This window comes from Battus philenor, unplaced genomic scaffold (genome assembly GCF_028537555.1).
Source record: "Battus philenor isolate CCGP_79_NKW_IND1 unplaced genomic scaffold, ilBatPhil1.0.hap1 SCAF_9, whole genome shotgun sequence".
NCBI classification, from domain to species: Eukaryota; Metazoa; Arthropoda; class Insecta; order Lepidoptera; family Papilionidae; genus Battus; species Battus philenor.
The window spans coordinates 13,553,950-13,578,797 of NW_027181759.1; the positions used below are offsets into that span (position 1 = coordinate 13,553,950).

At 35.6% G+C, this 24,848-nt stretch overlaps 1 protein-coding gene across 5 annotated transcripts; it reads left to right on the forward strand.

Annotated features, from left to right (window-relative positions):
* Positions 1-562: 562 nt before the first annotated feature.
* LOC137932005 (acylamino-acid-releasing enzyme-like) lies at positions 563-21,043 on the forward strand. Of its 5 annotated transcripts, none has more exons than XM_068775544.1 (15): positions 563-705; positions 1,096-1,167; positions 1,626-1,837; positions 2,802-2,968; positions 3,860-4,008; positions 5,105-5,242; positions 6,188-6,317; positions 7,355-7,488; positions 8,810-8,984; positions 10,388-10,503; positions 11,178-11,322; positions 12,089-12,223; positions 15,098-15,395; positions 19,896-20,105; positions 20,875-21,043. In XM_068775544.1, the coding sequence occupies exons 2-15, from the start codon at positions 1,147-1,149 to the stop codon at positions 20,984-20,986; spliced, it is 2,142 nt and encodes a 713-aa protein (XP_068631645.1). In that variant the 5' UTR covers positions 563-705; positions 1,096-1,146; the 3' UTR covers positions 20,987-21,043. The 5 variants fall into 5 exon arrangements, with proteins under 5 accessions (XP_068631645.1, XP_068631647.1, XP_068631643.1 ...); XM_068775546.1 differs by lacking the exons at positions 563-705; positions 15,098-15,395 and adding exons at positions 720-814; positions 18,631-18,925; XM_068775542.1 differs by lacking the exon at positions 563-705 and adding an exon at positions 721-814.
* Positions 21,044-24,848: the final 3,805 nt, after the last annotated feature.

A 24,848-nucleotide genomic window follows, 5' to 3' on the forward strand; every position in this document is an offset into this window, starting at 1 on the left:
TCATTGTTGAAATGTAAATCTTTCAGTATAAAATAGCTTAAAATTTTAATAGATACAATAGATATTAATGACTTTATTTATTGTATCTTAAAGTAACGGTCAGGTACGAAATTGGGTAAAGAAAGTAAGTAATACGCTCATAATAATGCCGAGTTACGGGAATATTATACAAAATCTGCAGTTTCGTTTAACACCTAAAGGTAGGTAGTATGTCTAACAACAAAAAATTAACAATAAAAGTTTCAAATAACAAAGTAGTATTAGGGTGACACCTAAACCAAAATTCAATAAACCTTATCGCGTGAGTCTGATACCAGCTCCGTGGTTTTACCTACAAATTGAATACATATACACCAAAATATCAATTTATACATGTTCCTCGGTGCAAGTTTATCTCCTTTTTAGTAACAGTGTGGTTAATTTAAATAAATTGAATATAATTCAAAATTTTAAATATCTTATCCGGAGGTTTCAATATTTTTTATATAGTGTATACATATAATTTATATGTCAACGTCAGACACTGACATGTATTATATCTGTTTTGCTTCTCAGTAGCAACTATCGTCAATAAGTATCTTTATATTTTAATTATTTTTGTTTAGCCATATAAAACAATACAATAAACTTGAAAAAATATATGAAACATAAAAGTTAAAGAATTAACATTGTTATTTTATTAAAAATAACAGTTGGCAATACAAGGTACGCTTGTTAAAATAAAATTAGCTGAGTCAAGCAAAATAAAAACAGAAAGTTAATAATATACTTAGTTAATGAAAAATTGAAATAAGAAAACTGTTTAATAAAACAGGTACTGCCAACAAGTTGAATAGTTTGTTTATAGATCGTTTGTATTTTTCATTATCTTTTACTGATAAGACCATTGTTATGGGTAAGCCATGAAAGTGATAACATACGTGTGCAAATAATTAAAATAAATTTTATACAAAAGGTGTAGTATATCATCGTGACCTGTTTCGGTGTAACTTGCGGTTTGGTATATCTATTTAACTTTATACAAACCACAATTTTGTCCTTTCGTCTATTTTTGCCTTCATTTTTACAAAATATTAACATCGTTTGTGTTTTTAGGTGTTCTGTTATAGGCTAAGGAGTAATTTCAAATATATTTAGTGTTGAGTAATGCTGAGGATGTCATCACAGGTTAGTTTAACATGCAAATCTAAATTTATTAGTTTGAAAGACTAAAAACTGACAATTCTTTTCAATTTATTTAAACATGTAACACTTTAGTATCCTCTAATATTTAATAGTTTAAGAATATTCTTCAAGTATAGGGAAAAGAAAATGTCAATTTTCAATTGTCTTAGCATATAGACATGGTTAAATTTTTTTATGTGTTTAAAACCTCATAATGAGAAAAGAGAAGTGCTTGCTATATTGATTGATATTTGCAAATAATTAATTGAATTGTTGGTTTTTTAAAAATTGAGTGTTAACTGCTACAGAATGCATTCTTTTATAAAAAAATCTAGAATACTGAAATGTATTCAGAGTGAAAAAGTCAATAATTCATTAGTTACCATTTTTTTTTTTTAATTAAAATATGACATTGGCACATTTTCTCTCAAATTAAAAGTATTGTAATGAAACTTTTTCAGATAGAAACTATAGTAAATGCATACAAAACACTGTCCAAGGTACCCTCCATAGTTGGAGGAAGATTGAATAATGATGGAAATAGAATCTCATGCAAGTGGTCAGTCAGGAACCTTGATAAAGGAAAGACAACAAAGTACCTTCATGATTATATCTTGGACAAAAATTTAAATGTATTGTCGCAGAGCGAGTTTGGTGTTGATGTTAGTAATGAGTAAGTATCTTTCAATTTGTAATGACAGTCTCTTGATAAAAGTAAAGGCTGATTTACAGGGGAAATCTTTTGTAGCAACAGATGGAATTTAAAAAAGAAAAGAAAGTCTGCAAGCAAATAGAAATACTGTAAACATAATGTTTGACCTCCAATAACTGTGTACTAGAACTACATTATGTAGTTCTAACATCCCTTGAAACACTTGATGAAGGTTTATCACTCCCCCAAGTTCATAACTATTTTTTTTAAATCATCCTTAAAGTATAGAGCAAAGGAGTAGAGCATAAACTGCAATAACTTTATTGTTTTTGGCACAGTTATATACTGTCATGGGTAGACATTTTTTTTTTAAACATGAATTGAAACTTGTTCACATTTGTATTTAAATTATATTATGTTCTGTTATTGCTTAAACAATTTATTATTAATTGTAATTATCTATAGTACTGTATATGTGTTGTTTATTCTAGTAGTTGTATTTATTTTAAATAAATAGTTAAAGATAATTGTTACAAGTGTATTTTTGTCCAAATGAATAAATTCAATAGCTGTTATTTTATCTTATAAAAAACTTATCTTTCGGTAAACTAAGTCTTGGATGTTAGATGCTCATATTGCACATATCTATTAAATGGCACATTATTCTAGTGTTGATAACATGAACTTAAGAGTGCAGAAATCTTCTCTAGTTTTTTTGCTCCACAGTGCTTTGCTTTTTTGATCCAATTCCTGATGGAGGCTCATTGTCCAATTTACTGTTAAATCCATGAGAAAGATTTCTTACATAACTTTATTATAACATGTTTTCACCATGTGCAGTGTACTCAGGATTCTACCGTGCAAAATTAATTACATCTATGGTGTTTTCAGGCCCTGGAATATGCTGGTTTCTTTTCACTGTTATTCTGCACTTTTTGTAAGAAGTAACATTCTGCATTGTACAATATATTTTATTAATTTACAGATTACTATCAGCAGTGTCACCGAAGGGGATGTTCAAAGCGGTGATAAGAGAAGAGAAGGAAGGCAAAGATGCAAAGAAACAGTACCTAGAGGTTTGGTGCAAACACAACTTGGCCCATTGTGTTGATCTTACTGCTTTGGATATTCATGGAGATGTTTATGCTGACTGTACGTCAATTTTGCAGTAATATTAAAGTATTTTTTACATTTTGATATAAGGCTTGTACTTATATAACAGGATAATAGACAGGAACCGAAAAACCAATAAATAATATGTAGTGTCTTTAAGAGAAATAATTAAGGAAAAAAATGTTGCTTCTCAATTTATATGTGATAATGTCCACATAAATATTACCTAAATACTATCCAGATGAAACATACAGTGGAATTCACTTCCCGTTCAAAAACCTTTTATTGCTTGGTTTAATGTTAATGTTTGTGCGCTAAGGAAATTATAAATCAACTTTTACTTTCTTTTTAAAAGATTGTAGTTACGCTTTGATTGTTTCGCCTGTTCTTAGGTCTGAGGAATTAATTTTCCCAACAGTTGTTAGACTCATTTTGATGTCATTAAAGACGTAAACAATTGTATGTTGAATAAAGAATTCTTCAATTTAAATAATAATTTAATGACTTTGAAATATAAGGCCTTAGTCCTCTTAAATCTTTGTTTCCAAATGTCTGAAGTTCAAGTATTTCATTTTTGACAATTGTCGATTTACTTAACCTTAAAATCATATCTAAAACCATCAAATTTTTTTTCTTCTGAAGAAGTTAAAGACATTGTTATTAATAAATATACCTTGTTAATGATTCTATTAAATAACGCAAAACAAAAATTATTAACTTTTAGGTGTTTGTAGGTGAATGATAGAAATTAATAAATTTAAACTTAACCATATATTATTAAAAAACCTTCTGTATAAAAAAAGATAAACGACAAAGATCTATGAACATAGATATATAGAGAAATAAAATTTACATGATTAGTTCTGTTAAATAATATTTGGATAATTTCAATAAAAAGATTAAAAGATTAAGCATTAATTAAAATTTCAGCGGAATTCGGCAGTTTAGACTGGACACAAGACGAGAGTGCTTTGGTGTATATTGCGGAGAAGAAGTTAAAGAAATCGGAGCCGTATATAAAAAGGAAATCCGAAGATAAGTCCAAAACTGATGGCAGTGGAGAGTCGGCACCTAAAAAGGTATTTTCACTTCATCATCATCATATTAGCCCAAAGTTGCCATGATGATAGCTCTTGACCTTGACTATGTCGTCAGTCCTCCCAGTGGGGGGCCTGATAGAGCCGCGTCCACTGGCTCGTGGTCCCCACACGAAAATGTTTCGGCTCTAACGGCCGCCGTTTGGGTGAGCGATATGCCCACTACAGATAAGCAATTCTTCATGCTATGTCGGTGGCCTTGATTCTACTGTGGGTCTTTTTTTTATTATTTTTCTATGTGGTATTGTATATTGTTTCTGGTAGAAACAGTAGCGGTTATCTGTTGTAAAAGGGTAATTTGTTTATTTTTCTCTATAGTTGGTAAAGAAAAAGAAAAATGTTTAGGTGTTTTAAGGAAATTATGTATAAAATATTAGCCAAAATGGCTTAGCCATTTTCCAGTAATTTTAATTACAGTTACTACCAATCAACCATATCAATTTTTATATAAAGGGTGAAAAGGTTTATAGTAATGAATATATGGTGAAGCTCGTTCATCAGCCTAAAGTTTTAAAACTTTTCCAGCTATACCCAATCAGACTGTATAAAGAGCTCAAATAAAAAAATGTAACATATTATGTACATTAATTTATTTTTTTGTTTAAATTATTGTTTAAATTATTAAAATATGCAGCGGCAAATAGTAAACGGTAATTAATTTTGAAATGTACATAATAATGTACAACTCATTTGCTGTCAATTAATGTTGTCAATAATATTATTAATTATTAACATCCAAAAATCAATGCTTTCAAAAATAATTACCAACTTAATAATGTTATAGTTAAAAAAGCGTTGTCAAAATTAATAAATAATAAAATTTATTAATGTTTACTATCTGTCCTTGAAGATTTTGTACATAATTATTGGCTTTCAATAGTTTCGAGTGATCACATTATACAGATTGATTGAAAATAGGTGTAAAAGATTTGCAGACAAATAAAAAAACTACATTGATTTTACACCTGTAACCAATCAACCTGTATATCTTTGAACCAAATAAATTATATATGCGCATGTGCTGATAATTCTAGCATTATATGAAATAAAAAATGTTTGAAACATAATTAATTGACAGGGTGAAGAGTTCCTGTACAGACAAGATTGGGGCGAGCAGTTGGTAGGGAAACATCTATCAGTAGTGGTTGTATGTAAACTTGCAACTGAAACATTTACGGTGTTAGATGGACTTCCCGAAACATGTTGTCCTGGACAGGTGAGGTATCTAAATTTTATTTGATTGAACTCAACACACATAAAATAACCAGATATCTTAATAGAATAACACTAGAAGGGGGGAAATCTTCCGGATGTTCAATATCCCCTGTTTCAGAGAGGGAAGCATAGGGTTATGTGGTATTTCTACCATCTAAAACCCCCCCAGTGGTCGGCTCGCGCTTTCTGAACAGTCCCACGTGCTATGCTATTTTGTATAGCCTGGTGTAACCGTTGTTCAGGCAACCCCTCAAACTTTGTGATGCTATGACTAACACTGGCGATTCCTCACGATCCCGTTTGTGGTAGGGGAACAGTATTCTCAGGAGAGCCGTCATGAGGTGTCCTTGCACTTACGGCATTATCTCCGAGAGGCATCTGTCCTCTGACGATCCCTTTCAGCGACCTCCTACTGGACGCCTCACAATATTAATTTAACCATACCTTTACGACACTAACGCCCTCTTCTATAAGCGATGTTCCCATTCTTGCCTTTTCCTTACAGTTTCTACAGTACCATTACTAGACCACGAAATTTTATAGATTGATAACAGATTGTAAATAGGTAAATGACTTTTTTATGTTTATTTCATGCAGAAATTTAGTTTCATTCTTTTATATTACTTCAACTGATGGTTTAATAAGGAGTGACATTAATCGACTTAAATATGTGACTTATGATTTATTGTTTTTCAAAATAGCCTCCTTGACGATCTATGAATCATGTGTCAAACCATTGTGAGAAGCAATGATGAGCAATGAAGCGATATTCTTTGAGTGTTTTTTCTAGACCATGTCCTAACGATGGCATCGCTTCTTTGGGATCATAAAAGAGTATTCCTCGAAATTTTTACAGAAACTGTCTTTCCTTTTTTTCACGACCGTAGCAAACAGTAGCATTTCTCCTGCAAGAAGGATTTTTCATAATAAAGTAATTTATATACAGGTTCGATTTAGTCAAGATGGACAAAGCGTAGTTGGCGTGGCCTGGAAAACTGAACCAAGGAGACTTGGGCTTATATTCTGCACTAACCGACCATCCTTCATTTTCGAACTCACATTGGATGGAAAACTGAGTAAGATATTTATTTTTTAATTAAATACCGATATATATTTTTTAATATACATAAGTATTTTTATACTTATTAAATTAATTATACTAAAAATAGTTATACTATTATTCACAGAATACATATTCCAATAGATATAAAGCAGAAAATTTTCCAAAAATCTTTTATTTATATATCGGTCGATTTAAATAAATGAAACAAGACAATTTACGTCATTACGCGTATAACTTGATGCACTTTATAAAAATATACACAAATGAGATTGGAGGACGATGCTGGTCTTTTTATTCGTGTAGTTCACGGCACGCGGGCCGGGCCGGACTGACGATCGGCCAAGTATAGTGTGATATTTCCTTTCCCAATTCAATTAAATAAATAGAACAACAAGGCAAAAACTTACGGAATTTCATGTATTAGGGAGACCGAAAAGTAATGTCGTTTCTGTCAACATATTTTACTGAAAAATTGATTAATTTTTACCGCTCCAGCATTGAAAATTTGTATACTAGATGGCAAAAGGTTGTTAATAACAAACGTGCATATATTGTTGATTAGAAATAAATACTTGTTATAGTCGTGGTCGTGACAATTAAACTTTAGGAAGCAACATTACTTTCCGGTCCCTTTAATATAATTTAATGAGTTTTTAATAATACACACGTACGATAGTGGAGTAGAAAAGGAGGCGATAGGGGGAACGTTAGGGCCTTAAAAACCATTTGAATGATTAAAAAAACACATACGGGATTGGAAGATTTATTCATGATTTTTTTTACATGTATCGTTTGCGGTACACGGGCCAAGATCGACTTACGATCGGCCACGTGTGATGACTCTTTCCTTTTTTAATAAAATATTAAAAAACAAAAGGTTATTATGGAATAAAAATCTCAGAAAATGGAAAATTTATTATATATTAGTTATGGTATTCATATTTAAATATATATATATATATATATATATATATATATATATATATATATATATATATATATATATATATATATAATTTTTCTTCAAGCAAATGATGTAATAATTTTCAGGTAAACTCTCAGCGGAAGGTTTATCTGTCCGCTCGCCACGTTTGAGTCCGGCAGGGGATCTGTTCTGGTTGCAGAGGGCTGCAGATGGGCCTCACCACGCCTGCCACGCTTTAGTCTGCAAGAGAAAGGATGCCGTGAGTGATACACTATTCAGTATGCTTAGCAGACGTAAAACAGACATGTTTTAATTTTTGGCAGCTATCTTTTTCATTCTGAGGGTTGTGTCTGTCTTTAAAAGCCCTGACGGAATCGACTAGTTCTTTTCTCATATTACCCCACCATTCCGGTTACACTATTGCCCCTACCATCCTTCCGGTCATGTGTGAAACACTGCCGCCTTTGTGGTGGCTTGACTTAATAATAGCTCGAAGCTCTTGACTCATAAGTGATAATAAAAAGAAGAAAAAGAAGAGTAGAAACTTCTCAGCCTTGAACACCGCTGGCGAGCAGGGAATCTGTCAATTTTCTACAGGATTTATTTTGGGAAATTCGCCGCGGAACTCCTCGATCTTAACTCCCCCATCACCGTTTCTCTGTAGGAAGAATAGAAGGTTGGCTCACTACCATCCTTAAACGGTGGAGTTCCCTTTGGAAGAGTATTAGCGTTTCGATTCTATATTTCTGATCCGCCCAACCCGAGTATGGAACAATCTACCAGCTTCTTTCTTTCCTTATTTCGTGAGAAATATAACCAGTCTCTTCAAGGTCAGAGTGAATAGGTACTTATTGAGTCTGCGTCAAGATGGTGGTCAAAGGTGCACTAGCAAGCGATTAAAAAATAAAAAAAAAATTCTATCTTTTGCTTTCGACAGAGCAGTAGTAAAAATGAGTCGCGTTCTTGATTTGATCAGACCAGCGGCTAGATGAGCGGATCACGTGGATTTTTTCTAGTTTGCATAAAATAGGTAACTCCATACAAAGGCTCCTTACAAAAAAATGAAAATTTCTTATAAAAAAATGATAAAATGTAAAAAAAACAATAATGACTCTGTTTTTTATGTGTATAGTCTAATCTATGTCATGATTGGAAATAAATCGCTTTAGATATTATATTCAGGGTGTTTGTAAAAGTGATCTAAGAAAAGTGTCGTTTCCGATATGCGGGCCGTGCCGGACTGACGATCGACCGAGTGTAGTGTGCCTTTACTCACGCATCTGTCTGAACTTTCTTTCGGCATGATTGTTAAGCATAGGCCTTCCTCAAAGATATCTTTGTGGAGATTTTATCATAATCGCCACGCTTGGCAGCCAGTTTGGCAAAGTCAGCAGGGACAGATAGATTTAGATAACACTTTTTTTAATATGTTGTCATTATTTATGTAACCTTTGATTTTTGGTTAGGGTATACCGTAAAATAAAAGACAACAAATAAAATATACATTCACTCGCTTAAAGCTTTTACACCTATAACCAATCACCGCTTAGAATATAGTGTAATCCTCAACTCGTCACCAGGTGGCAGTTACAACAATAATCGACATAGTACCGACTGAAGTGGACATAGATGGCGGAGCGAAATTCCACGGCATATACAGCCAGGGTCTGCCATCGAGATGCTTCGCGAGTGAGGGTCGATTGGTGTTCAGTACTCCTCAGCGTAATGAAGTCAGGACCTATGTTGTTGATATAGGTTAGAAAGTTTTTTTTTTATTACCTTAGATACGGAGCATTTACATGTCTTATAATATAAAGAGACTACACTTGTACATGATGGTCAATATGTGATATCCTAAACGCTAAAACTCAACACAATGTGTGTTGCCAATGCCAAAAACAATGTTTGTTACAACGGGACTCATAAGATGGGTCAAGGTTACACAGAGTGCAATGGAGAGAGCGAGAGAGAGAAGTAAGGAGATCTGCAGAAGAAACAAGATCAGCTATGTTGCTCGAAGAATTGCTCTTCTAAAGTGGCAGTGGGCGTGGCACATTGTTCGTTCAACCGATGGCCGTTGGGGCGGAAAAGCTCTCGAGTGGTGACCACAACCCGATAGAAGCGACTTTCGACTCCCTTTAGCTGAACCGATGACATAGTTAGGATTGGGGGATATTGCCGGATGCGTTCATTGGCTGAAAAGAACAAACACTAATAAAGAATGACCTTGTCTTTAGCAACTAATTACAAGGGGTACATTAGAGGCCCTATTTGGACCGCTATATTGTTCATATTACCAGATTGGGTTGACCATTGCTTCACGTCATAATTTTCGTTGCTGAGGGCCATGATCCTCTCCAAGGATCACTTTCTCATTGATGAAAGCGCCATCTGTGATCGTCTGCTACGTGTATAGCCTTGTAACTACAGTCTTGATTTCCAGTCCATTTCGCTTCTCCCCTATGGTCTTTTAACTTGTATACCTTTAATCATAAGCTTGTCGATAGTCTTTTGTTCATGAAATAGAAGCCTATTTAAGAAAAGGACCAACATATAGCCACTTCCGCAAATGCGGTCGTAATCGTGCAATAAAGTGCACTGCCCGCAAGCCCGCTGATAAATGCGCATGCGGTAAACAATGCGAATTACACAACTGCCACCGCTAAATCACTCACCACGTGTTTCACCCCTCCACGGGGCATCTTCAGAAGTTATGTTATACCGATTAGTGCCAAACAAAGAGATTGATTGACTCTGCTTCATGTGCGGAAGTGGCTATGTAATGTAAAAAAGGACCAACTTTTTTATTTAGGATGGACTTCCGCAAAATAACGCCTGATTCCATTAAAAGAAGTCTATTTACCACCGAATGCAGGCTAGCACGTAAAGGAAATATTACATTTGTGAAGTCACATGGTACAGATGCTTCTTCCTTGTCTAAATCATCTATAATTTTATTTCTTATTTATATACAAGGATGTCCAATCGGTCTTATTGTAAGTCTATGGGGGTGGTCTATATCCAGTAGGGGACGTTTTATAGCTGAATTAATGGTAATAAATTATGCAATGGCGGATTTAATGGGCTTTGTTAATAATTTTTATTGTTTTAACACAGATAGTAATAAAGATAAAAAAGGTATTTATTTCTATCAACAGATGGCGGTAGAATCGTGGATATATCGAATAAATCTCTACCTGGATCAACTTCAGTGCTGGACGTCAGGTCAGACGTGATATTGGCAGCTTGCTCCAGTATGACAACACCTGGACAGGTGAACTTCTTTTTTATATTACCCTTTTGGGCATAATTTTAGATGTATTTTTTCTCTTACAATTACTTTGTACTAAGCTACTGAGATTTTAATATAATTTAATTTGTATTTAATTTTATTATTTATTTTAAATAGAAAGACTATAAATATAATATATAGAAAGGCTTACAGAAAGACATAATAAAAGTTAACATTATTCTTATCAGTCCATAGACGCCCACAAAGATATCTATGGGGGGGGGGGGGGATATATCATAAACGCCATGCTTGGCAGGCTGTCTACATTCTCATTTGTTCAAATTTTACATGATTGGGTTGATCCTTACCGGCGCGGGTGCAATGAGCTGCCGTTTCTTGCCAGGGCATCGAAAAAACTATATTTTCTATAAAGGCGAAAAGATTCCGCCTAAACCCGTGGGAAATTATAAGTTTCCTATAAAAAGAAGGAAAGAATTGAATTATTTTGTTTCCATTTAGGTTATATCTGACCGTGAATAACAAATCATTATTGTTAAACTGTGTTATGGAGTTTCTTCCTGGTCCGTCCCTTGCGAAGCGGAGCCCAAAATAAAATAGATTTAAAAATAAAAATTTCAATGTTGAACAAATTAATTTTATCTTTATTTATATTATATTTATGTTAATAAAGTATTTTTATCTAACATGTTTTCTAGCTATACGTAGCGCCACTGCCGTCTAAAGGATCGGAAGCAAGTATAGAATGGACAAGGATATCACAACCTTATGAAGTACCCGACTCCGTAGCCAATTCAACTGTTCAGTACATGGAGTTACATCACAACACGGATGATGACGTCAGTAAGTTATATATTACTATACATGGATATATGTAACAATATATATCAATATTTATTGCATCACTGTCATCATTCATGACGTAGTATGTTCACAGCTGGACTTGGACCTTCCCATAGATCTTCAGTAGAGCCAGTTGGAATAGAGCTGCATTTATCTTATGATGACCCTATAGTTAATGTCTCTTAGTACTAACTACTAAGTTATTAGTTGGACGAGATTTAGAATTTAGGAAGAGTTAGAAATTATTTATAGCTAAATATAAAAACATTAAATATCAGAAATAAGGTTTTATGGCAAAGCAAAAGAATATAATGCAAAGCTTGACGTTGCAAAGTTGGTAAAAATCGCGACAGCTAGAAGCGTGCGTCTAGCGCCAGAACATAGCGAATAATGGCGAACGGCGGCCGGAGATAGCCGAAGTTGACCGATGCGCCGGCGCAGCCAATAAACGCTCGCGTAATGTAGATGCGATCTTTGCGTTACTAAAGGTACAACTATTTATGTGTGTGCGTCCTTTTGGATCGCCACAACCTTAACAAGGTACTCTGTTCACCTTGTAGCTGGTCTCCGTTATAGAATTGTTTTGGCTCCGCTATTTGACCATCTGATTCCACCTATTTTATTTTATAACAGGCAAAGTTTTTGTTTTCCGTTCTTCTTTTTCGTCCTTCACATTTTCTGTCTTTTTTTGTTTTTTTCACGTTGTCTGCCATCTCTAGAACGCTGCAAGAATTTGCTATCAACAGTTGATAATTTTGGTTTCCAGAATCCTTCACAGCTCTGTACTTTGCTCCGAAGACAGAGGGTAAGAAGCTTCCTCTGGTTGTCTGGCCCCACGGAGGACCACATTCGGGCTTCGTCAACGCCTATTCCTTGGAAGCAGCTCTCTTCAATATGCTTGGTTAGTTTTTCATTCATCTATTTTAAAATTAAGTGCCTAAATTTATGAAGTCGTTTCAGACCTTAGGCAAGCGCATGTAATTGATGCACAAAGTGTGAATTATATAATATTGTAGCGCGGGAATCGAACCCGCTATCTACGAGCAAGTCTTAGTTCTTTACGGCTGGGCTACCACTGCTCCAGACAGGATTGTAGTATAGTTCAAATTGATAGCTTATTCAGAAATATTTAATTTTTAACTGTTATACAAAATAATATACACACGTACACACACACACACACATATATATATATCCCCAGCAGTCATCCGTTTTGGATCTCTGGATCTCGTAGAGAAATCTTGAGTAAAGCCTTCTGGCTCTTGGTCACCTCGAGCTTGTATGTAGTCAGAAGTCAGAGACCATGTGCCTGTACCGTAGATAATCACGGTTCAGATGATAACTGTGAAAACTATATTTAACCAATAAAACAGTTGGCCAATCACAAGGCGAGAATTATCACATAATCATATTATTCACCTGATTTATATATTTAAGTATTTGTATATGTACGGCGGTATGGATCTCTAATAGTGACGTGCATCTAAATATTAAGGTTTGACATTCTCTCTCTCTCTCTTATATTTTTAATAATATGCTTGATTGTCTTGTCATGTAAAATTATTAAATATAAGTAAATACACCAATACCTCACTGTGTGGCGTGGTTACGTTCCAAAAAAACACGACGCTAATTGAAAAGTCGCAAAGTGAATTAAGATTTTCTATAGCAAACCATGTAAAGATCGAAGATAGATTCCAGGGTTACGAAAATACTACTTTTTAAAAAGAAAATTTAAAATTTAAAAATTAATAATAATATAACTCTACCAATAAATAAATTGGACAAATAATAGGTTGTCAAATATCTCCCTTCCTCTTTTTTGCTCTTTATTCAATGCTTTATAAAAAGTGTTACAGTGATCGGATTTAGTTCAAATATGCGCCGTTATGTTCGATAATCTGTTTCCATCTAGACGGCAACTTCATAATACCTCCCTCGTAGAAGCCCCCCTCCTTATTTGCGAAGAACTCGGACAGCCACTTTTCACAAACCTCTTTTGAGTTCAACTTTACACCACCAAGGACGTTCGCCATGGACAGGAACAGGTGGTAATCACTTGGCGCTATGTCCGGGCTATATGGTGGATGTGATAAAACCTCCCATCCGAGCTCCCGTAGCTTCTGACGAGTCATCAACGAAGTGTGTGGTCTGGTGTTGTCCTGGTGGAACACTACACCCTTCCTGTTGGCCAATTCTGGACGCTTCTGGTCGATCGCCTGCTTCAAGCGGTCCAGTTGTTCGCAGTAGATGGTAGAATTAAGCGTCTGGCCATATGGGAGCAGCTCATAGTGGATGATTCCCTTCCAATCCCACCAAACACACAGCAAAACCTTCCTGGCCGTCAATCCCGGCTTGGCCACTGTTTGGGACGATTCACTGGCCTTCGACCACGACCGTTTTCGCTTGATATTGTCGTATGTGATCCATTTTTCGTCGCCAGTCACCATCCGCTTCAAGAATGGGTCGAGTTCGTTCCGTTTCAGCAGCATATCGCAGGCGTTGATTCGGTCTAGAAGGTTTTTTTGCGTCAAATCATGCGGCACCCAAACATCAAGCTTTTTTTGTATCCAGCCTTCTGCAGATGGTTTAAAATGGTTTGGTGACTAACTCCCATCTCCTGGGCGATGTCACGAGATGCCACATGCCGGTCTAACTCGATGTAGTCCATGATTTGATCGGTATTTGTCGTCACAGGTCTTCCGCCGGCTGGCTTATCCATGGTGTCGTTTTTGCCGGCTCTGAATCGTCGAAACCATTCCTCCGCGGTTCGAAGTGATAGAGTACCATCCCCCAAAACACCATTAATCTCACGGAACGTTTCTCTATCGGATTTGCCTTTAACGAAGGAAAACTTTAAAATAGCGCGAATTTCGGCGTTAGTGAACTCCATGTTTACACGTCTATAACTGTTGAACGCAATATCCAAACTAATCATGCATAGCGTCGTTTTGTAGGTTATGTCAAGACCTTTCTTTCTTCCAAATATATATAGTTTTGCCAGATACGAGCTCTGCAGCGCTTTGTACATAGCCGCGAAATTCAAAAGACAAAAAGGCGGAAGGGAGATATTTGACAACCTTTTATAATTGGAGAAACAATACGTAAAAAAATATACGAATTTATTATTCTCTTTTAAAAAAAAAGCACAACACACTATGTAATTGAAACTAAACTCTAAAATTAACAAAACAAAGTGAAAATAAAACTGTATTCAAATTGCGTTGTTTTAGTTACAAAGGGAATCCCCAAGTTTTGATGGCATGGCGTAATTTAAAACAAAAGTGTTGTCACCTCTTAGAAAGTTTCCAAAAAAAATTAGACTCGAACCCAAAACAACGCAACCTCGAAAATCTAACGATGCACCACTGTGCGTCAATTATGTGCGTTAGTACTAATTAAGCAGTGACGCAACTTCGAAAAAAACGCAAAACGGAATGACGCAAAGCGAGGTATCGGTGTACTTTTTTTATTCTTTCGAATAGGCCTTACTAAGCGCCTTTGAAACTAAATATGCTTTGAAATATTTTTTACACGCTGTTATTGAATCAAGTTCTCTTCATATACTGCCAGGTTTGGGATGGTTGATTCTACATATATTGATGATATGACTAATTAGAATCTCATAGTTACAAAAGTGTGAAAGGAAATATGACAGAAACGTATATCTTGTCCCAACAAGGATAAAGTAACTATATAAGCCATAAGTTGCCATTTGTCAATGCTGTGATTGTTGTTCCCAGCTATGGGTATATTCTTTAACGTTACTGCGCAGGGTTCGCGAGCCTCCAAATTAACTACCGGGGCTCCACTGGCGCTGGTGAGGCTTCGGTACGTTTTCTACCGAAACGCGCAGGGGATGCTGATGTCAAGGACTGCAAGATGGCGACAGACGAGGCCCTCAAATCACATTCTGTGGAGCCCGGGAAACTATGTCTATTCGGAGGCTCCCACGGCGGGTTCCTTGTCACGCACCTCAGCGGACAGTACCCGGATCTCTACAAGGTTGTGGTCAGTCGCAACCCGGTGGTAGATGTCGCTAGTATGTTCAACTCAACGGACATTGCTGATTGGTTAGTATATTTCAAAGGATTTCAGGACAGTTTTTCTTCTATTTTCAAGAAGTATCTACTTCCGGAGGACCCGCTGCATTTCTACCATACTACCAAAACTAGAAAAACATGTGAAGATTAGATCTAAGTATGGAAATTCATGTTGCGTCTGAGTTCCGAACGTGAATTTAGTTTCTTTTTGTTTAAAAGGAGGTGGAATAGATTGGTTTCGTTCTTCTGCATGCCCGAACAAGCGTCGTGGACGGCGGTGGCACTTTAGAAGTCTCGACATGTTGTATTTAATATAAAATATGTAAAAGTAACATTTTCTGAGATTTTCAAAAAAATTTCTTGTATTAATAGATGAAGTCAAGCCATTATTCTATTTCTTTTCACTTTTAAAAGCAGATGAAATTTCTTGGACCCAAGCTCACGGATTGTGAACTTTAAGTCTACTTCGTAGGAATCATTTTACAGTAAATTCTTCATGAGGGTATTGTAAACCTCCATTTTATATTGTCACGCCGATGTAGACTTCCGTCTAGTCTCCGATTGACTACTAGGCGTCCTGGACCACTTTGTGTACTAATGGTAAACTAGTTTTAAAGGAGAGCGATCGGTAAAAAGAAAAAGGTAACCTTGGTTTTAAAATACAGGCAGTGTCCTGTTCATATAGTTTTAATTTGGTAGCAAATGTAGCTAAAATTTGTTACCAAAATCGGATCCAAAATACATACCGTGGCAATGTGAGAATTAACTGACATCAAAAGAGTGATAAAATAATAATTTGACAACGCTTCTTTTAACGAAGCTTCACTCATATTTGGTTATTTCATTCTTCCTAGTTCTGTAATACCTGGCGATAAATATTGCACATCGACCTTTGGAAAGGGACAATCGGCTAATTTTGGCTTCGTAGAGCGTTATCTCTGTCGCACGACTGCCAAAACGTTACATAGGTAGTGTGGGACAGAGATAATGCTCTACGAAGCCGAAATAAGCCGATGGTATCTTTACAAAAGTCGATCTGCAATATTTATCGCCGGGTACTGTACGTATTTTAACCCTTTCGTTATCAGTGCCGGAGTTATCCGGCGTCAACTGGACGACCCGTGTGTACCAGCGCTGGAATTAGCCGGCATCCACCTTGTAATTTTGGCTTATATGTAGATCCATGTTTTAAGATTTATTACAGCTAAATAGAATATAAGAATTATCCTAACTATAATTTTTATTAATATACCAGTAAAATCTTTAAATATGTAACACTTAAATGAGAAGATTCAAACATCAGATTACCACCATGCAATGTGCACACTTCGCTGCACGTGCCCGGTTCAGTAGCGTCACTTGCGGAACGGACTGCGGTAAAGAAAGGGTTAACAACTGTGTGTTTGACACTAAAAGATAGATTATTTGTTATTTTCGATCTGCCTATTTAATATTAACTAACACCCATTTATTTATTCAACTTTCTATTAAACATAAGTATACATAAAAGAATGTTCTGTAAAATAGTCAAATGAAGGAGTACTACAGTTTATTTTGAATATGAAAGTATTTTAAATATTCTTAATTAAAATGATAGAATAAAAAACGCAGTTAATTTCCTGAATCACCTTTAGAAAGAAAAAAAATGATTTTTTGTCACCATTTAACAATTTATATTTTCAATTAAGGATAATTTTGTTATTATGTTTCATATGAAAAAATTCGCACGTGTCTATTACAGGTAATATTGAAAATAATTCACATACGTACAATTCGGGAAGGTTTTTAATTACGCTCTTTAGTTACTACATTTCTATTTGGAACGAATGTGATACCTTTTGAAAGTATTTAATAGAACGATGCGACAATTAAGTCAAATAAAGCTATATATATAATACACACACACATTTTTACGTAAATATATACACACACCTACATACATTTATATATATACATATATATATATATATATATATATATAAGACAATTTCTCTCGATTATATAGGTATATGCTTAAAAATAAAAACAATTATTCGTTCTGAAAACAGAGAAACAACGTTTACAGTTATTATTTAAATTGTCGATTCTTTTTTAACTTTATTCTCCCTTATTTTTTTATTACTTTGTCATTACAAAATATCAACTACCTTACCGACCAGCGACCGCAATAGACATCGTCTTGACACCATTATTAACAGCGCCATCTATGAAGTGTCAGGGTTAAACAGCGACTGCTTTACCGACATTAAACGTAACACAATACAAAATATAATTATTAAACAAACTAGTTTCTTAACATAACTATTCCATTTATTTAAAATGGAAAACATAACCTCGAATTTATTTATATTATACACTTAATATTAAGCTGCGGTAGTGGATTGAGACTTGCGATAGGTTCGATTCGATCGGTTTCGATTCCTTGAATACATTCTTATATGATTCACAGTTTCATTAATTATATAGGATTGCCACTGCTCACAAATAACTTCCTTTGCGTATCATAATATCACACTGCGATCGTCAGCCCCAAACGTGTCGATTATCATATATCTATCCATAAATATTTTTGGGGCAAGCCTACATATATAAGAGTATATTGCAATACCCTCTCTATTAATTGAAGGTAGTAAGCTTAATAATCATCATCATGACAGATAGAAGGCTATTACAAGGCAGAAGCCTCCCTCAAACATCATCACAGTGACCGGTCTTACGTTGTCCACATTCAGCGACTTTTTGCGATCTTAACTATTTCATCAGTTCACATAGTAGGAGTAAGTTTGCAGGCTCGTGGTCGCCAGTCGACAACCTTCCGACCACATCGGCCGTCAGCTACACAGGCGATGTCACCCCCCTACTGCCACTTCAGACCTGTCATCTAATATATAAAATTCTCGTGTCACGGTGTTCGAACTTGAACTCCTCTGAAACGGCTTGACGGAAACATTTTTACCAAATTTTATATGCGTATTTAGTAGGTCTGAGAATCGGCTACTATCTATTTTTCATACCCCTAGGTGATAAGGGTTGTTCACCATTAAAAATTTTTTTTATTTTTTTGACGAAATTTTTTGTTTTTATTTTTTTATGATACAACATACAAAAATACATACAACCCTAAATTTTCACCCCTCTACGATCAACCCTTATTTTTAAATTAAAAATTAAAAATATTTTTTTTGCAAAACAACGTTTGCGGGGTCAGCTAGTATCACATACGAGTATATTAAGCGAAATGTAACTATGAAATTGTATCCCGTAGGTTTTGCGTCAGTCCGTATAAACTTTCGTGGGTCCACCGGCCAAGGGGACGATATCGTGCGATGTCTGATCTCCCATGTCGGAGATTATGACGTCACGGACTGCCTTCTCGCTCTAACAACTCTGAAAGAGAGAGATGCGAGACTGGACGCTCTTCTGCTGTACGGCGGGAGTTACGGTGGTTTGGTGACGTCACACTTAGCGGGAAAGCGCCCAGAGATGTTCAAGGCGATGGTGTTAAGGAACCCGTTGATCGACCTCGCCACGAAAGGCCATTACGCTGATAATTCCGATGGGTGAGTCATTGAGGCATTCGATTAGCAGAGATACTAGGTCACCGAAGTAGGTAGAAAAATTGCTCGTCTGAAATGGCATTCCTTGTGCAATCGACGGCGCAGTTGGGGCTGAATGGTTTTTTGAGTTGCAACTACCAGGTAGATGCGGCATGAATAGGCCTCCCCCACTATGTGGTCCGACGATAAAGTCCGGTCGTGGCGATCTTTGGGGAAAGTAATGTCGCTTTCTTAAATGAAATTCACACGACTACATTTATAAAAAGTTTTCATTTCTTATCAACAATATATTCACCTACGTTATCAACAAACTTTTGCTATCTAGTACACAAATTTTCAATGCCGGAGCGGTAACGAATCAATTTGTTTTTCTGTAAAATATGTCGTCAGAAACGACATTTATTTACTATGTTATACATTTAAATATAATTTTATTAATTTAATAGTAGTTTGTCAAAGTTATGATATATATATATATATATATATATATATATATATATATATATACATATATATATCATAACTTTGACTTCGTCGGTAAAAACCCAGTTACAGAGTTATATCTTTTATTATATAGTGTAATGTAAAAATATGTTATCTTTAGCTTCATCGGTTATTGCTTTATAATTGATTATCATTTGCATTGATATAGCTTCACGAGTGCATTTGTAATATAGAAGTTGGTGAAATGAGAATGAGGTCCACCTCTTGACACAGACCTTCGGCAAAGAATGGGTTGACAGCCTGTATCAAGTATCTTTCATCATCTTTCGATAGCCTTAACGAAATTGTCTTTCCACCGCGTATACCGCCCATCCAAAAAATGGACAGATGATCTTAGAATACGCTAGATGTAGATCTGTTTTACTCGGTCTTATTGCAAATCTATAGGAGAGGTTAATGTCTAGTAAAGAACGTCGTAGAGCTGAAATAAGTTTTTAAATAAATGAACATTTTTTTTATTTTTAACCAGGTGTGCAGTGGAAGCTGGATTTCCTTTCACTGAGAAGGGTCCTATATCTGAAGACGAACTGTTGGCCATGAGGAGGTGCTCTCCTCTAGCACATGTGCATGAAGTGAAGGCACCAACTGCATTGATGCTGGGCTCCGGGGATAAGAGAGTGCCGCATTACCAGGGTCTGGAGTACAGCAGGCGGTTGAAGGCAAATGGAGTGCCCACCAGGTTTGGAAACTAATTTTATTGACGAGTATATTTAGGCTTTTATCTTTAGAAAAGATATCTTCAAGTCAATTTTGCAATTTTTTTTTATTTCTGTTTTCCCCTTACAATCTAGGACTGTGAAGAGTTTAGTTTGAAGATATGACTTGCATTTAGACAATGTTGGAGCCTGTTTTAAAAATCTGTGTCATTTGTAAGAAAATATCAAATTTGGTTTAAACAGGTTTCCTTATTTTTTTAGCACAAAATTACTGCTGTGATTAAATAGTAGGGTGAAATTATTATTTAAAACTCCCAGGCTTTGAAAGGCTGGTAATTTTTTTCTTAGGTTGGTAGGACTGACATTTGCCAAGTGTCTGTTTGTCAAAAGTTAGAAAATCTTTTGGCTCAGTCCGAACCATTTTAATCGATGTTTTGTGTCTTAAATGCTTCAAGTCTTGATTCGTAGATGTCATACTTCAAAGGTTCTTCGCGACTTTTTTTTCTAGACTCGACCGATACCGTTCTGCAACCACCGTATTCGCCTGATTTGGCTTTGCGACTTCTTGGTATTCGGTAAACACAAAAGGTTAATGCGGAAAGGCAATCAAGTAATGTCTTGGAGGCTTTACTGGAAAAAGACTGTTCTGACTGTTAAAAAAAGACTCCAGGACTGTAAAAACTGTCGGTCAAGTGCGTTTTATGGGCCCGTTGGGCTCGGTGATGGTGCGAAAACTTATTCGAAAGAATAAATAATAATAGATTAGTAGAATTAATATGATTTTATTTACAGGGTGTATATGTACGAAGACAACCATTCGCTGTCGTCGCTTCCTGTGGAGATGGACAATCTCATAAACAGCGCGGATTGGTTCCTCACACATTTGGACAATAAATCCGTTTAAATGCATTCATTCTAATATCATGTAATATTTGTAAAATTAAGAAATAAATTTTATATCCGTTTGAAGTTGAAATTTCAACTCTTTAGTTATTTTATCGCCCTCTTGATCGCACACTAAGCAAGTAAAGGAGACAGAATATCGTCGAAAATTGTATAGAAATGGGATGCGTTTACACATGTATACTTTTTTTATAACATACGTAATTTTTTATCACTTTTAATCATCATATTAACCGATAGACTCCCACTACAAGATATATGCCTTCCTGAAAGATCACCACGATCACCGGTCTACCGCTGCCCGCAACTGACCTCCTCGCGACCTTCACCATGTCGTCGGTACATCCAGAAGAATCTTCGGCCGTAAAAACTGATTGTTTTTAATCGTTGTTATAGACTGCAATGTTTTAATCACATTAATTAAAGAACATTTAATGGTATCAGGCGTTACCTTGCGGAAGTCCATCCTAAGTATGAAAAAGACCAATATTTAGCCACTTCCGTAATTGTGCAATTCGCATTGTTTGCCGCATACGCATTTATCAGCGGGCTGGCGGGCGGTGCACTTTGTTTCACGACTACCACTGCATGTGCGGAGGATCCAAAGTCCTTCGTAAGGTAAATAAGAATAATCAATGTAAGAGTATAATCAAGTCCTTATTACAGTACCGGGGATAAATATAGCACTTTGGAAAGAGACAATCGGCTAATTTCGGCTTCGTAGAGCACTATCTCTGTCCCACACTAGCTATGTGACGTTTTGTCAGTTCGAGCTTTGAGAAGAAAGATCTGTATCGAATAGCGGCAACCCTCTCCCAACTGTTTGCGTTTAGTAAAAACAAAAAAAATATATTGTAAACAAAACAATAGCGATATAAATTAGATTTAATTAACAAACACATGTAACCTGTATAATTTACAAAAGAACTCAAGAATTTTATTATTAAAAAAAGGGAATGATTTTTTTGCAAGGCGATGTCTCCTCACTCGCGGGACCTTTGAGCTAGGTCATTCTAAGATCGACTTGTTGAAATATCAATTTAATTATTCTCTGTTGGTGTTGATGCTGTTAGCCCGAGGGCTTTTAGTGCCTCATCAGAGCTGAGTTCATGCGGAAGGGTCCGTGAACTTAAAAATAAAACAGAAGCTTGACAGAGGCATTCTAGTTGTACGATGATGTTCGCAAGTAGTAAACCGCTCTACCCGAGTAGAGCTGTGTAGTGTTGATGTTGGGCGTATGCTTTTTTTTTTTTTTAATGACCCTGATATTGGGGGCCTCTCGTACCCCTATTTATTGTGGGACAGGGACTTGGTTAACAATTTATTTTTTCACATGAGATTTTTATTTTCTTACTCTTCTTTCATACTACATTCTCTTTCAGTCTATTATCTCTCTTTCATACTACATTTCTTCTATCTTTCTCTATCGCTCTGTTCTACTTTTATTTCTCATTTCTTATTACATTATTTTATTTTGCATTTTTATTTTACATTATTTACTTATTATCTATAATACAATATATCACATTTGAGTTTTTTCTTTTTACCACATTTTATCACGTATCTTGTTGCATGTTTAGGTTTTGTTTTTTTGTATGGCGTTTTTGACTATTTCCCTACAACAAGCGAGGAATTGATGTCTTGTTTCCTTTTCGCCTATCAGGGAGGGTATTGTCTCCTCCCTGAGGGCGTATGCTTGGGGCTGCAGCGTGAATCACAGGAGAGCAAAGGAAGGATCGGGATCCAACTTCGATTGTCCACGCTGTTCGCGGTTAGGGAGCGGGCGGCTGCACCGTAAGAACGGGTGTTGTGGTGTGGTGAATAGCGTTAGGTTCTGTTGTATATAACCTGTTGTCCTGTACAGAATGTCGCAGTTGCAGTTGTTGGTACACTAATTAAACGACTCAAGCCGTGACTTTCCAAAAAGCTCATGAACTATCTAAATGTCAAAAAGTGTAAACAATATATCACGAAATAAAAAAATGACAGCTGATTATTCCAATAAATTTCCATTCGTCATCATTATTGGCGGGAAAATTACAGTTAAAATTGTCTATTTATAATGACTAAGTACCGAGAATATTACGTCACTAGGGGTGGCCGTTCGTCGATAACGGTCACATGGCGCGTCACCTGCCCGCCTGCACTAGCTGCCACCCCTGACGCGCTGAGCCGTGAAATTCTAGTGTTTTATTACCACTTAGTTCCATTCGCTAGGGGACAGTCGATATTGTTTACGTGTAAAATCATACGATCCTTTGTTGGTCCTGCGCTATCTATTGCATCAATGTCACTCGAAACTTATTTAACTGTATTAACAATAAATAAAGAGATATATAGCCCATAACTATTTACAAATTTTTAAAGATTTTTTTTCATGTAGTAATGGGGTAAGATCAAAATTTGATCTGGTTCTCTTACCACTGTTAAATTTAGCATGGGTAAAATTTTAAATAGATCATAGTTTCAACACTACTTCATGTTTCCTGCTTGAATAATGTCTATGATATATGACATAATGGTAATACGAAAAGTATTGCTCAAAATAAACAAAACAAAACAAGTCAAATATGCTAAAGCAATATGATACGTGGATTTTCAATGCAAAAGTTCAAATTGTGTCATTTGACCCGTTATGGTATGTTTAGTGTGAACAAAAGTTTATAATATATATAATATAGTATATAATATGTTCATGGTGTTTTAAGGAGTAAAACAAGTTTTTTTAATGTTATTTATTATTTTAGTATGACTATTATATACCCTGTACAAATCGTCAAGATAGGTAAGTCCGACATGCAGAAATAGATCACTCGCCGAATCAAACTTGGGTACCTTCTAGATCAAAATATCGCAGTGTCTGAAGACGAAGGTCTTTGACCAATCTTTTTCACTGGTCATCACAGGCATACAGATATGAGACGTGGTCCTTTATGAGGAGCTTCCTGAAAAGGCGCAAGGTCACCCAGAGAGAAATAGAGAAGGTTCGGAATTTCGTTGCGAGATCGATTCAAAATTTAGGTTTATGTGATATAAGGTTAATACAATATAAAATTTTCTGATGCTAAGTAATTTAACTAATTCGTATTACACTTAGGATCATTTAACTGACAACTTCTGTACATCATGAGAAGAATTCAAGGAAAGCCTGTTTTGAGAAAAACTAAAATCAAATTTCGTCGCCGTTTCAGCCCATATATGCCCATTTTTAGGGCATAGGCTTCCGCGTAAGATATCTATGAAGGATATACCATAATCGCCACACTTGGCAGGCGGGTTGGCGATCGCTTTGTACTATTCTGATACGCAGAGGACTCTGCTGCTCATCATCTGGAAACTTCCTTGTGAGCAATTGCAAGCCTATATAATTCATTTACAAATTGTGAATTACATAAGATAGTATTCCGATAATCGAATTCGCGAATTACAATTGTAAGTCTCAGTACTCTACCGCTTCTTTAAATCAGATTTAACTCCCATATTATGGCATTTTTCCACTTTAAGAATCGAGGATTTCAAACACGCTATGATTTGAGAAGATACCATAACAAAGCCAGACGGATTTCATTTTTATTTTTGGTCACTTTTATATTTAATACAGTGGTAGAGCAAACCATTTCCAAACTTTATTAGCGCTTAAAAACCCTTCAAGTTATAACATGATTTTTAACAAGTTATTGTTTAATGTACTTCTCAAGTGATCATTTAAAGATATCACATGGAAGTTTAATATATTTAAGTAAACTTGCGTCTTACACATTATTACGTCAAAGACAGAAAGAGACGATACTTCGGATACTATTTTTCAACATCCTAGTTATCAAAAACATCAATTATTATCTAAATATTTAACCTACAATGAG

Bases quoted from the DNA above. Each gene is read 5' to 3' on its own strand.
- LOC137932005 (XM_068775544.1), top strand. From the start codon at position 1,147: ATGCTGAGGATGTCATCACAG. The intron at 5,243-6,187 runs GTGAGGTATCTA...ATTTATATACAG, and splicing joins AAACATGTTGTCCTGGACAG to GTTCGATTTAGTCAAGATGG. The intron at 6,318-7,354 runs GTAAGATATTTA...AATAATTTTCAG, and splicing joins CACATTGGATGGAAAACTGA to GTAAACTCTCAGCGGAAGGT.